Source organism: Abramis brama (genome assembly GCF_963993115.1).
Source record: "Abramis brama genome assembly, chromosome: 6".
NCBI lineage: Eukaryota > Metazoa > Chordata > Actinopteri > Cypriniformes > Leuciscidae > Abramis > Abramis brama.
The window spans coordinates 9377723-9393442 of NC_139968.1; the positions used below are offsets into that span (position 1 = coordinate 9377723).

A 15720-nucleotide genomic window follows, 5' to 3' on the forward strand; every position below is an offset into this window, starting at 1 on the left:
GAAGGACTAGTGTGTAGGAGGCTTGCAGAGAGTTACTTACTGTATAGGTTCTTATTAAAACCTTAAAGAGGTCATATTATGCCCTTTTACAAAGTCTTGATTTTGTTTGTGTCTACTAGAAAAGGTTTACACGCTTTTTCATATATTTTTTTCACATATTCTTCATTGTTGCAGCTCCTCTCTTCCCAGTCTGTCAGTAACGCTCTGTTTAGTTCCTGTCTCTATGAAGCCCCTCCTTCTGAAAAGCACAATGTGCTCTGATTGGTCGGCTGGAGCAGTGTGTTTTGATTGGTTAACCGCTTCCATGGTGTTTGCCATATAGTACATGGTATTACCATAATAACGAGTTTCAACACACTACTAACTAACTGAACCAGACCTCACCTCTTTATTCTGTGTTTGGCTTGGGCGGGAATTATTTAAATGAGGATTATTGTGATGTGCTCGTTCCTGGAAAAAACCCCCACAAGATTACAATCAACGCTTTCCAATAAAACTCAAGACTACAATCAAGGCTAACTTTGCAGACCTTGTTCATGCTCAAACAGAAACATTACAAACTAAAAAAAAAGTTTTTTTTAGGTTCACACCAGGAACAATAACTATAATGCCCACACCAACGTACAATATTGTTCTGTTTGTTATAAATATGAATGCATTTGTCTGCTGCTTTAAATGCTCAAGCTCATTAAAGCAGGATGGATTCTGATTGGCTGTCAATCATCAGCTGGAAAAATGTGCGTTCTGAATGTGATTCCAACGATATTGTTCCTCTGTGCCGTTATCATTATAGTTTTATTGTGGACTCTGCTTTTCTTTTACATTTAGAACGATTTTTACAACTATATCTTTATCTTTATTGTTCTAGTTATTATACTTGGTGTGAATGGGCCTTTAGTTCAGCCAAAAATGTCAATTCAGCCATCCTTTACTTACCCTTATAGCACTCCAAACCCATATGTTTATATTTTTTCTTTGAAAAAAAGACCAGTTGTAGAATGTTCAGAGTATGTTATTATAATTATGAATAAATATATAAAATATGATTAAATTAATTATGTATAATTATTCCTTTCTGAGTTGAATGGAATTTAATTGAAAGCTTTTGAGTATGAGTCATATCGAATCAATTCCTCTCTTTTTTCTTCACTTTTGTAAGGTGATGATCTCGGCATTGGCGAGTATATGAAACGGTGTTAATCATCAGTTGATCAGTAACATTTTTATGAATTCTAATGTAAATATTCAATTTAAATATTCAAGCTCAAGAAGACGCCGAAAGGGAACTCAATTTGTGGAAAGTTTTCTGTGCGAAACATCCGAACCATGGCCACGTCTCTTTCAGCTCTGATTCACGTCTTCTTGCACTTGAACTGACATATTCAAACACAATTATGTCTAAATGCCCGTCTTGGCAAGTATCCTCGTAAACGCAGTCAGTTATGTCTTTAAGTCAATGTAAACAGTTGAGAAAGAAAATGCATGTGTATCAGTTTATTGGATTCGTGCATTTGCTCTTAAAGTGACTGCAGCCTAATATTCCTGCTGCTGTCTGTGCCATTAACGTTAATCAAACAACAAAATTACTCGCTTCTTTTGACTGAATAACTTTTGTAACTTTAATAAGGCAAAACTTTTAGGCTCTGGATTATGAATCAAATTAAATCAATACCAGCCCTTTTTTTCTTAAAGGGGTGGTATAATGCCCTTTTCACAAGATGTAAAATAAGTCTTTGATGCCCCCAGAGTGTGTATGTGAAGTTTTAGCTCAAAATACTCCACAGATATTTTTATAAAGCATGTTAAAGTTGTCAATTTTTGAGGGTGAGCAAAAACACATCGTTTTGTGTCTGTTCCTTTAAATGCAAATGAGCTGCTGCTCCCGGCACAGGGGGCGGAGCTTCAACAGCTTGTGTCCTTTTACCTCACACAGACACACACTGAAAATTTCAAAAACTTTTAGCCTTTTATGTTCAAAACGGAGTCAGACAATGATGGAGAGACTCAAGAAGAAGTGACAACATGTAGAAGCAACAGGACATTTCTGAATGGTTAGTTGATGAATTTATGTAGCTGATGTGTAGTTATCTTCTAGTCATTGATTAGCATGTTCTGTCATGATAATCTATAAATCGTGTTCAGGGGGCGGGGTTTATGTAAATTTTAGGGTTGGTGATGTCACTAACCCAGGAGGAAGCACGTGTAGCCTCTACCAGCCGTTTGTTGTAGTCCTTAAAAAGTGATTTCTTTAAAAGCAAATATCTTCCTTTGCTTTGAACTTTGAGCGTCGTAACTTTGCAGATGTTGTTTATACTCAAACAGCAACATTACACACTAACTAAAGTTAGAAAAGTGAAATCATAATCAACCACCCCTTTAATTTTTTTAGGTTGATGGTCTTAGTCTCCTTTCATTTTATACTATATTTATATCCAAGAGCAGGTTTGTGGCACCATGAGGGTGAATAAGTGAAGTCAGAATTTTCATATATTTGGATGAACTATTAATATAAACAATGCAAGCTGAGTTTGTGTGAGGTTTGCTCGTTGATTGATGCATTTTGATCTGTGCTAATGATGCGCTTTAAAACCTGGAAGGGTTTCGCAGTGATAGACCGAGGATTCCATTAGCGTTCCCCTTATTAATATCTCATGTAAATATCACTGCGGTCTTTGTCATTTGCAGGTGTAATGTGCGGCTGTGCTTCTGGAGCAGATGTGGCTCGTGTTCTGATGGGTGACTTTCAGTCATTAGAGTCTCCAGGCTCTCTGCACCCGAAGGAACATGTTAACCACCCGTTACGTGTTGGACGTGAGGGTCGTCTTCAGAACAATCTGCCCGTGTTTCTGAATGCTTGCCGAGATTATTGGAAGTTATAACATAGTAGTTTTCCACTTCATCTTCCACTCACATTCACGACGCCGACTGTCATTGCTGTTCATCAGTCCAAAACACTGGACAGAGCAGTGATGATTGGCAATGTCAGGGCCAATTTTGGCATTTGCAGACTAGACGAGCATGAAATTGCTGTGGGGAAAGTAAAAGCTGAAGGAGAAACAAGCCCCCCAGACCTTTGACGCCGCAACGAGAGTCTAAAATTATCAAGCTGATCCCGGAGTCCCAATGCATTCATCATAAGCCTGGGCAAACGGGTTGAGGGGAGGGTATTTCACACCGTTCCTCTGAGTGATGTGTTGAAAAATTACGTGAATGTAATTACGAAAGTCTTTTCTTTGGCATTGATCTTTTTTTGATTGTGCCAGTCATGGCTGTTGACATTTGCATACATGCGTGAGTGTCTAGCAGGAAAAATAGTGGAAATGATAGTGGAAATGGGGATTTTTAATGCTTTAGCTATTTTCTTACAACCAACTTTCTATTTTGTGAAGCTCAACAATCTTTTGCTGCACATCAGAACTAGATTCTTTGGTTTTACTCATTGTGATGGAAGATTCAGGGAATTGGGCCTTTGTGTTTCCTCATATTTATACTTCTGTGAAATAAGAAGTCATAGCTAAACAATTTTATGTTCCTAGTCACCCTGGTGGGCTAAAACATGTAAGTATACTTGAGTATACTTGAGAGATAATTTACTTATGATAATTTCTAGGGTTGCCAGTAATTGTGGCCAATGTGTTTTAGAGAAAAAACATGTGATTCCACCCACTTTCAATTGTTTTACTTGAAATGATTACAATGAAAGGTTACATTTTTGATATTTTTTTTAATGAAGGATCAAAAGGATATACAATGCAGATTTATTTTTACAGCCATCTTGATCATATTTACCATAGGTGCCAATAATTCTTACCATGACTGTATATATGCGTAAGAGCTGCACGATTCTGGATAAATTGAGAATCACAATTCTTTTTGTCTAAAATAGAATTGTTGAAGACAACTGAGCAAAATAACAAGTAATTTATTAGAGGTTCTGACAACTATGGTTAATTGCTGCAGTTTATTTAAAAATATTTAATACATTTGAATTAATTGGGTTTTTTTTTAATAGTCGGGTTGAATAAATGATTCAATGACTCACTCATAAAGTCTTCACTTGTTTCATTACTAGACGAATCAGCATTTTTGAATGAATCTCTTGAATGATTTAATGACAAATACATTTTTAACAGTCACTTGTCGCCACCTACTGGTGTAATGATGTAATTGATACGCGGGCGGCAGCCAATCGTTGTGAGATTCAGCTAGTGACGTCTGTCTTGAGCGGTTAAAATATGGACATTGTGCCGGCAATAATATTGCTTACACATTGGACGCTTTACAGTTTTACAGTTGCAGATGCAATCACTTGTATCTGTGATGAATATATTCCCTGTGTTTAAAAACCTGCAAAACAGATTAACTCACTACAGACACACTCCAAAGCGGGGGTCGCTGTAGTGAACATTCACCGTTACATGTGTCCTGGCCACTTGTTGGCTTTATATATTTATATTTGTCTGCAAAACTAATTTCAAAGGAGCACAAGCCAAAGCGCAAACTACACTGATGTTACAAATCCGGTCCATGTTTAGTCATGGCATACATTGGAGAAGAGTGCAATGAACAATTCCTCACAATCTGTCAGTACTGTGTGCAAAAGCTGACATTTGTTGTGTGTGTTTGTTTTGCGTAGATACGGACTACATCAGCACGGAGGAAGAGCAGAAGGTAGAACACATGCTAACTTTGCTGACGGAGGAGTCCAAGCAGGCAGCGGCCAGCACAGCGGTGAGTACACACACACACACACACACACACACACACACACACACACACACACACACACACACAGGTTCAGCAAACCACAACCAGCCTTTCCTCACAACAGGTGACCAAGCTGAAAAAAGAACTGGTCAACTCACGACTTTAGAAATCCTGCCAAAAGGAAAATTAGATATTTTAAAATGTAAATATTCCAGCAAAATGTAAGTTCAAACAAATAAAACATGCTCTACCTGCTTCTACAGAGAGTAGAGAGTGTAGCAGCACTTTTTTCCCTAATTATTTCCATCCAAAACGACAGAATTTTGTTCCTATGAAAAATCCTACTGTGTATTTTTGTGTTGTTTTGGCCATTAAGATCCACAAATTAATAATTATGTAATTATATAATTAGTGTATGTGACAATAGGAGTAACGTTACGTGTAAATATTTTAGTGCGATATGCAGTAATCATTCTAATATTTAGACTGATGTAAAAACAAGAAATTATGTATTTATTTATTTATTTATTTATTTATTTATTTATTCAGTTTGTTTGATAGATTAAATTAAGTGTTGAAGTACAGTATGTATTTATATACTGTTGGATTTAAACGTATTTACATAGAATCGGAAAATTGCTTAAATAAGATAAAAAAATGGCAAAATATCGCCAATAATGCAGGGACTGTTTGGATTTGTAGTAAAATTGTTGTTAAAAAAATATTTGGTACCTGTATATGGTTCGTATCATTAGTTATTTTTCTTACACAAAATAATAAAAATATGATTTCCATAAATTTTCAGTTGTGTAAAGCAATCGTGATCTTTTATGACTGTTTCTGACTGTGTCAAAAAAATGATGGAATCTTCTTTGACAAGGCCCTAAAGGAACATGGTGATGGTAAAAAAAAAAAAGAGAGAGAGAAAGAGAGAAATGGGAGGAACAATTATATTTCAATGCTTTTCAAATGTTTTCTTTTGCAAGGGGTTCCATTTCTGGTTCCACAAAGAACCTTTCAATGAAAAGTTCTTAAAATATCCTTTTTTTTCTTAGTGTGAACAATATTTAAATAATCTAAAGAATCTTTTTGTGTTCTGGAAAGATTCCATGGATCTAAAAAGTTCTTTATGGAACATCAACACCATTAAAGAACCTTTATTTTTAAGAGTGAACTATGTTTTTGTGACCCAACATGTCAATTTCTGGCTCAAAATATTGCATAAATTACGGTCGACCTACTGTACCTGTTCAGCCAAACCAATGGAAGACAAGGACAATGTAATGATTTCACTTAGGTTCACATGGGGCACCTGCTATGTGGGAGGCACCAAATAATATTGTGAGTTTTGGTCACGCCACTTAAGGTGAGTGTGAGAGTGTCATGTGACCTCTTACTTCTTTTACCTCAGGGCACCAGCCAATGAATTTCACCTTAACAGGAAAATAACAACCAAAGATGATTGCTGAATAAATAAAATAATGAAAATTGGAGGGAGTTTATCATCTGACCAATCTGAAGGATTTGTGAGATATCGTTAACTTGTAGAGCATCTTCTGCATTATCTGTACAGAGTAATAAAATAAATGTTATCAACAAAAAGATAAACAAGAATAATCAACTCATCTACTAATATCATGAAGGATAAAGGAATAAAGTGCATAAGATGAATAAAATACATGTGATTAAAGGGTTAGTTCACCCAAAAATGAAAATTCTGTCAGTAATCACTCACCCTCATGTTATTCCAACCCCGTAAGACTTTCGTTCATCTTCGGAACACAAATTAAGATATTTCTGATGAAATCTGAGAGCTGTCTCACTCCTCCATAGGCTTCTCTGTAATTGAAACTTGCCGGCCCAGAAAGTTAGTAAAGACATTGTTAAAATAGTCCAAGTGACTACAGTGGCTCAACCACAAGTTTATCAAGCGATGAGAATACTTTTTGATGAACGATGAACGAAAGTCTTACGAGGTTGGAACAACATGATGGTGAGTAATTACTGACAGAATTTGCATTTTTGGGTGAACTAGCACAGATTTTATAGATTTAACTACATTATAGATAAAACTAATAAGATGAAGACCCTTATTATACATCAAACAAATTCATGAAATTCAGTTGTTTGTTATTAACCAGCATCAGTTATATTACCTCTACTGTAAATTAGAAAATCATATACTGATAATATACAACAATGCCAAGGACTCTGGAAAGAGGTCCGGTTGAGTGATGTTTATGTCTGTACTGGGGAACGGAGCCAGAATCCGTTTCAACAGCCTTGAATACAAAGCTCTGTGGGAGACTGATCTCCTGGAGCACCAAGAGGATCCTAAAATCTGGACCACACAGATGAGGCCCTGAAGTAGATCCTAAAATCTGGACCACACAGATGAGGCCCTGAAGAAGATCCTAAAATCTGGACCACACAGATGAGGCCCTGAAGTAGATCCTAAAATCTGGACCACACAGATGAGGCCCTGAAGAAGATCCTAAAATCTGGACCACACAGATGAGGCCCTGAAGAAGATCCTAAAATCTGGACCGCACAGATGAGGCCCTGAAGAAGATCCTAAGGCCCTGAAGAAGATCCTAAAATCTGGACCACACAGATGAGGCCCTGAAGAAGATCCTAAAATCTGGACCGCACAGATGAGGCCCTGAAGAAGATCCTAAGGCCCTGAAGAAGATCCTAAAATCTGGACCGCACAGATGAGGCCCTGAAGAAGATCCTAAGGCCCTGAAGTAGATCCTAAAATCTGGACCACACAGATGAGGCCCTGAAGAAGATCCTAAAATCTGGACCACACAGATGAGGCCCTGAAGAAGATCCTAAGGCCCTGAAGTAGATCCTAAAATCTGGACCACACAGATGAGGCCCTGAAGTAGATCCTAAAATCTGGACCGCACAGATGAGGCCCTGAAGTAGATCCTAAAATCTGGACCGCACAGATGAGGCCCTGAAGAAGATCCTAAGGCCCTGAAGTAGATCCTAAAATCTGGACCACACAGATGAGGCCCTGAAGAAGATCCTAAAATATGGACCACACAGATGAGGCCCTGAAGAAGATCCTAAAATATGGACCACACAGATGAGGCCCTGAAGAAGATCCTAAAATCTGGACCACACAGATGAGGCCCTGAAGTAGATCCTAAAATCTGGACCACACAGATGAGGCCCTGAAGTAGATCCTAAAATCTGGACCACACAGATGAGGCCCTGAAGTAGATCCTAAAATCTGGTCCACACAGATGAGGCCCTGAAGAAGATCCTAAAATCTGGACCACACAGATGAGGCCCTGAAGAAGATCCTAAAATATGGACCACACAGATGAGGCCCCGAAGTAGATCCTAAAATCTGGACCACACAGATGAGGCCCTGAAGTAGATCCTAAAATCTGGACCACACAGATGAGGCCCTGAAGTAGATCCTAAAATCTGGTCCACACAGATGAGGCCCTGAAGAAGATCCTAAAATCTGGACCACACAGATGAGGCCCTGAAGTAGATGCAGAAGGTCCTTAGTAATCAGGAAACCTTGAAGTGAAGGTTTGCTCTCTTTTTGTTGGAGAAGCTGAATTTGTGTAAGACGTTGCACTACAAATAGCTGTCATTGAGAGCACTTATTTCTCTGAATAAGTATGAAATGGATGTGTTGTAGTTTGAAGGTTTCCAAACAATTATGAATGGATGAATTCTTGTCATCCAACAGGTCCTAAAGCACTTTATAGTGGTTCATTACAACAGCTTCAGTGTCACCATTGTATCTTACAGTAAACTACTTCTTTATGGTCCTTTATAAATCTTGCTGTAGCTTTAACAGCATGACGGTGGGCGGCAATAAAAGGCTGTTAGTGATTTTCTGAAGTGGAGTCACGATGTTCCCAGAGGTTTCTGTGGTGTAACATTAATGTAATAGACAGGTCTTTCCACAGCCGGTCCACCGCAGCATTAGACAGCAGAAAGAGAAGCTCCTTCTGCAGAGAAACGTGATCTCCCAATCCCAGCTACCCACAATGCATCAGCGGCCGCCATCAGCACAGAGCAGGCAATCCACTTTCAGACAGATACTTCTGCTCTGTTTTAAATTGAGTTGTGCAGTCTGCTGCACCAGAAATACACATTCATTTTCTATAATAACCATATAACCTTTTGATAACCATATTGAAATAGGATATATTAGTAAATATGGGCAGCTGGCAAGAAGTATAATTTTGCTGATCTTAAAGAAAGGACATACCTTTATTCCCTTTTATAGTTTCATTTGGCTGGACAGAAAAGTTTTTGTCATGAAAGTAACATTTATTCAAATTGTCGTTCGTTTGTACGTTCATTTGTTTTTTTGTTTTGTTGTGCATTTTGTTTTGTTTCATTTTCATTTTTTTTTTTTTTTTTTTTTTTTTAGTTTATTTAGTTTAGTTTTGTTTCATATTTTTAGTTTTTTTTTTTTTTTTTTTTTTTTGGTTTAGTTTCATTTCGTTTTGTTTTATTTTGTTTTGTTTTGTTTTGTTTTAGTTTATTTAGTTTAGTTTTGTTTCATATTTAGTTTTTTTTTATTATTTTGTTTAGTTTAGTTTAGTTTTGGCTTAGTTTCATTTTGTTTTGTTTTGTTTTGTTTTGTTTTGTTTTGTTTTGTTTTTAGTCTTGCTTGCTTGTTTTTGTTGTTTTTGTTTTGTTTGATTTGTTAATTTGTCATGTGGTTTGACTGTCATCATCATGACCCGTGAAACACAAAAACCACAAAATTAACGTAGTTTATATATTTGCAATTTTATTATGTTGACATTTATCTAATTAGTTTTTTTTTCTTCTTATTTGCAGTAAATTAACATAATGCCCTAAAAATGACTTTATTTTGTGACCAAGTATTAATAATAAACTCCTACTATTAATTAATTTCCTGAGGTTAATATGAAACTTCTTTAATCTTCATTTATTCAGTTTTGCAATGTGATACATTCAGATTTACATAAGGGAGTTTTTCTGCATTAATAAGCATAAAAAAGTGAAAACTTATTGGAAGGGAGCATATTTTTGGAGTCTAACTGCATGTCTCACAGTGTGAGATGTTAACGTGACTTTAAAGTAAAACAACTTTTGTACTATTTTATATATAATTTATAATTTTGTAGTATATTATAATATGACAAATTGGATTGCAATTATTGTTCATGTAGTTGTCATGACACCATATTAACCGAGAGAATACATGAAATATTTGTACTTGTAAAAAATCATCCGTCCAAATTAAAACCATGGGTTAAAAATACTGAAAATATACTTTGAAACATACATTTTCACTTTAAAATGTATAGAAATTTGGAAATTGTCCATTTTTCAACTAGCCTACTCCCCAACACCGACAAAATGATGAAAACAATGGTAAATAAGCCTTCATTATTGCAGCAGTCACATTTAATTTTCACCACAAGGTGTAAATTTTCACATATTTACCTCAGAGATTTGCGTGTTGATTTCTCTGTTCACTTGTTCTTTATTTTCTTGGTGCAGATTGCAGTGTGTCTGACACTATATTTTCGGTCAGAGCTGCATCATTTTAATGATATCCCAAAACATACTTCGGCTTATTATGCATTTTTTTATCATTACACTACGGATGGAGAATTGCGCCAAATTATGGATGCAATCACGAGGAAGTCTGAGCCTCAGATAAACTAACAAATGGTAAATCTTTGAAGATATTCAGGTAATTGTATATTCAGATGTTTTTGCCTTTTGATCCCAATTATTTTGCCAATTATTTTGTCGAGAAAATATCAATCCATACACATAAAATCAAAATCATTTGCTTTAAGAAATATTCCAAATTTAGAAAGTAATTAAAGCTGAAATATGGCATTTCAACCCTTTACATGTCTTCAGAATTAAACTGGAACTGAAAAAAATACAGTATTATCCAATACGTTCAGTCAGATGTTCATGCAAACCCATTTATGAATGCAAATCATATAGCTAGATCTGGTAAACACTGAGAGAACAGAACAGGATGGCTTTGCATATTTATCATATGGCCAGAATTTAAACAAAAAATAAGGTCACATTCTTGTCACATTATGGGATGCCTATTGACAGCATGATTTGTTTTCATGTCACAATGCAGAACTTTAATAAACAGAAATTGTATTGCTATTGTTCCACTTGAGGTTTTTAGTGATGTACTGTAGCTAATGCAATATTGTTTTGGTGGCATCTTTTATGAGTCATACTGTTTATTGAGACAATAATCCTACTTACTCATATTCAGCCCTTGATTGAACGTTAATACATTGTGTTTCTATAGATCAGCCCTTGCTAATTGAGACATTAGTTTTGTGACCTTTATGTATTTCCATGTGTGATGAGATTTGTTGTGTTGGTGAGGAAACAAAGGCCGAGCTCTTGAACTCACTTAATGCGTTTATTACAATGCCAGAGATTAAGCCATAATTTAATCATTAATATTGTGATTAAATTACAATATTAATGTAATATTAATATTGTAATTTTAATATTATAACCCCCCCCCCAAGATTATTTGATGAATAGACTGTTCAAAAGAACACCATTTATTAGAAATATAAAATATTTACTGCCATTTGTAATGCATATAGTTTTTATTAAGTTCAGACAAACTTTATTTGGTGAATATTGTTGTTAAATAGTTTCTTATTGAATACAATGACCTACTTAACATTTTTAAATGTGACTAAAGTGTCCATGTATATTTGGGCCACTATTTCTGTATCACAAAATTATTTTTACACACAAAGTTAATGCATTTGATTTCATTAAAATTAACAATACTTTTACAGCATTTATTAATTCATGTTATTTTCTACATAAATACATTTATAACATTTCAATTTGGATACATTAACATCAATGTTTTATGAACTAACAACATGAATTAGCAATGAACTGTCTCTTTATAAGTTAACATTAATCAACATGAATAAAAGTTTTGTCCATTAATAGTTCATGATGCCTAATGCATAATAGTAGTTTTCAGACTATATTCAACAGGAATAAAATGCATGGCAGGATTTGATTTCTTATGAATATTATAGGAAGGTTGTTTAACTCTTTCTCCGCCAGTGTTTACTAAGTTGCCAGCCAGCTACAGCATTTTTGATCAAATTCATAAAAGATTTATGGCCTCCCAGAATATTTAGTTGTATGAATATCTGAACATGCAATATATCTAAAGAAAGAACGGAGCATATATATGTCCTATAGAGAATGTGTTAGGCCTCGAGATTCTTTGCCAGAACGGGAGCTTAACATGTCATTAGTTCACCCACGAATTGTGTTTGTTTCCACACTTGCTGACATGTGTTTACGCTCCTCTGCCAAGTGCACCTTGCCTCTGACGTCCAGGGTAACAGTGTTTTATGTGCCGTAAAACAGTCTGATGCTGTGAAATGGTGTCGGATTACCTCTCACTCTTCTAGCCATGCACAGCTCTCGTCTGCACTCAGCGATGATCAGGAACATTCCTGATCCCAAGAGTGGGAAAAATAGGTCGTCTCACCTAGACATGGTGTGTTTTTCCCTCTGTTTGTGTTGAACTATTATTGTTATTTTAGTATTATACATGAGATTATAGTATTTTTATATTTTCAGTTTTAATTTATAAAATGTAATTTATTTTATGTTTTAACTTGTTTTATTAATTGCATGTGCTTTTGTCATTTTTTTTATTATGTTTTATTTTTCTATTTATGTTTAATTTATTTTTATTTAAGTTTTAGTTTTAGGACTTAAACTTAATTATTTCACTTAAACTTCACTAAACTTAATTACTTCAAGTTCCTTTAAATAAATTACTTCATTTACTAAATTTTCAAGCTCAGACAAACTTTATTTGGTGAATGTTTTTGTGCTGTGCTATTGTTCTCTACAATAATTACCTCATTTTGTGTTATATATTTCATATAACAATATTTTCTTATTTAATATAATTATAATCTTACATTTATAAATGTGGCTTAAGTGTACATATACAGTTTGGGCCATTATATCTGTATTACAGAATTATTTTACACATGAAATAATAAATAGGTTTCAGTTGGTTAACATTAGTGATTAATAAATAACAATGAACAATCATTTCACAACATTTATTAATGTCGGTTCATGTCAATGTCAGTGTTATTTTCTGTATTATTTATATAAAATTATAGTATTTATTAATATTTTGAATTGGCTTATAATACATTTTGAATTAATGTTTATTTTAGTTTGTGTTAGTAATTTTAAATAGTATTTTTGTTAAATATTTCTATTAAGCTTTAGTAATAGAATAGTAATTTTAGCAATTAAACTTTTTTCAGTCAACATTTCTATGAGCTACAATTAGTAAATAGTAGTTTTAGTAATAACAAGTTAATAAATTAAATAAAAATAATACATTATTTAATAAGCACAATTACTCAACTACCAATTGTTTTTAGTAATTTATTTGAGCATTTATGTATTTAAATTTGACTGAGCAATTACCTCCCAAAATTGTTCAATTGACAGCCCTAAAATACTTATTTTTCCCAGAATGCGTTGATTCCCTGTGTTGAATTTCCTCTGAGTTTGATGTGCAATTCAATAAATTCCTCTTACTGACATTTGAGTTTAAATTGCAGTTGAAATGTAGCCAATTAAATCAATTAGAATTCAGTGAATTTAAAGAACGAGTTAAAATGTTCAGTTGGTACAGTGTGAAATATTGACTGTCTAGAGTAAGATATGAACAGTGTGAAAACCACTCACATGTAGTTTCATTTATTTCGTTTTTGTCTTGTATAATGACTATACACTCTAAAAACTGCTGGGTTGTTTCAAGCCAACTTTGGGTCAAATATTGACAAACCCAGCCGTTGGGTTAAATTTTTTAATTACATTTTTAACCCAACGTTTGGGTTTGTCCATATTTGACCCAAATTGGGTTAAAACAACCCAGCATTTTTTAGAGTGTACTTAGTGGTAGTGGCAGGCCAACACTTTTTAAACCGTTTCTGTCGTACAGCAGGAAGGAAAACATGTCAGTATTCAGCCAAATTGACAATACTCTGTACTCTATATTCTCTGAAGTGACTGTGGTATCCTGACCAGTGGTCACTTTTCTAACTCACTTGAAGTGCTTTGAAGTTCCCAGACTTATTTCCTCTCTGAGCCTTGTCCTAGATTTCAGTTTTCATGCAGACATGAGCTTAGAAAATCTGTTTGCAACTACTAAAAAACAAACTAATGATACACTGGAGTGGTGGAGGAATATTGCAGGTTTTCTGAGTCTGTTGCTGCTGGCTTCCTGTTGGGAAATCAAATCCTACACATATCTGACGAATCTCCATCGGAGATTCACCGCCAATTGAATCCATTCCTGCACGGAATACACATTTAGCCGTCATAACAGTTATATTCACTTCAGGAAACATAAAGTCTGAAGACTCAGGATGGAGTTATGGCATTTCTGACAGCATATTGAGTCAATTCTCGCTGCAATTACCTGACGTTTTTCAGGGCACTTTAGCTGTGAAGAGAGCTACAATTTTCACTCCCACCACAAAAGAACGCCCTCCTCTCTCCACAAGCTCTCCAGCCGGCTTTAAAGTGAGCGGAGATTGACGTTTCTTCGTGACCCAAAAGTCCAGAGAAGAATGACTTGTTTACTTTCAAGAAGCCGCCAGCCTGGCTGTTACATAAGAGGATGAATGAGACCGATGGGTTACTGTTGTACACTGAAGCTAAAAATAAGATCAAAACTATTGATTGAAAAAACATTTTTATAAACTGAAATAAATTAACTGAACTGAACTGTAATAATATCGTGATAAAAAACAATATATATATTTATATATATATATATATATTCAGTGATGGTTGTAAAGCAAGTTGTGTCTTCACAATGGCAAAATTTGCTCTAAAATTTAGTAAATATAAAAAGAACATATATGTAAAAATGGGTAAAATACTTAGCACAATTACTCAACTACCAATGTTGTTATTAACTAAAACTTAATTTTTTTTTAAAAAAACGGTTAAAATTCTTTCATTAATTGAAATAAAACTCAAATGTAAATAAATATTAAATGAAAATCTTGAAATGTTGCCTTGGTAATTATCTGAAATCAGGCTGAAGTACTAGAATTACTAAAACTCAAATACAAATAAAGCTCAATATATAAAAATAAATAAATAAAATTGACAAACACATAAAATGACTGCAACTATTAAACAATTAAAAGAAAACTGAACATATAAAAGCCTATTCAAAATATTAATAATAAATGCATAAATATTAGCATACAAGTAACACTAAACACTTTAGCACTTTGCAATTCATTGTTGAATCTACTTAAACTCGAAGTATATGGAAATGGAAAATGACCAAATTGGTGAGCAGTTTCTTCCTATGTAGTTTCTTTCACATGAACGAGTAGATGATTTTCTCTATGGACTTGTTATAATTCTGCTGGATTTGAACACTGCTTCTCTCTCCACACGACCTATTTTCACTGAATCTGTGTGAGTATCAGTGTTGACAACTGACTGGTGAAGATATTTTTATGGTTACACGTCTGGCCCAACGTTTGTTTGTTTGTTTGTTTGTTTGTTTGTTTGTTTGTTTGTTTGTTTGTTTGTTTGTTTGGTGCCTACGCAATAGTTACAGCCCTCTGTTAAACCAGTTCCATAATCTCACCGACATTATGAAAGATAGTGACAACAATCTGCTTGGATATGAATAATTCAGCTTTTTTTTTCTTGGAATTGTCTTTTTTTTAGCATCCATCTCCTATAGGACAGCCATACATCTTAAATAAGCATCTCTGTGAAATATGATTTGCTGTATTGATATGAAGCGTCTGTAAACAAGCCTATAAATTAAATATATAAAATGTGACACTGGGTTGATTTAGTTGGGAATTCAGTTCAGTTTATTAATATCTTGACATTATAACTATTCATAAAGAACATCCTGACTTTTGTGTAATAAAAAAAATAAAAATAAATCTATTT

The 15720-nt window shown here is 34.5% G+C and overlaps 1 protein-coding gene across 1 annotated transcript in view; it reads left to right on the forward strand.

The window, feature by feature from the left end:
• Positions 1-15720, forward strand: part of rnf123 (ring finger protein 123) — a 154622-nt gene that overhangs the window by 128191 nt on the left and 10711 nt on the right. The window contains exon 37 of the mRNA XM_084118076.1: positions 4637-4731. Coding sequence (XP_083974202.1) covers positions 4637-4731 — 95 coding nt within the window. The remainder of the gene's footprint in view (positions 1-4636; positions 4732-15720) is intronic.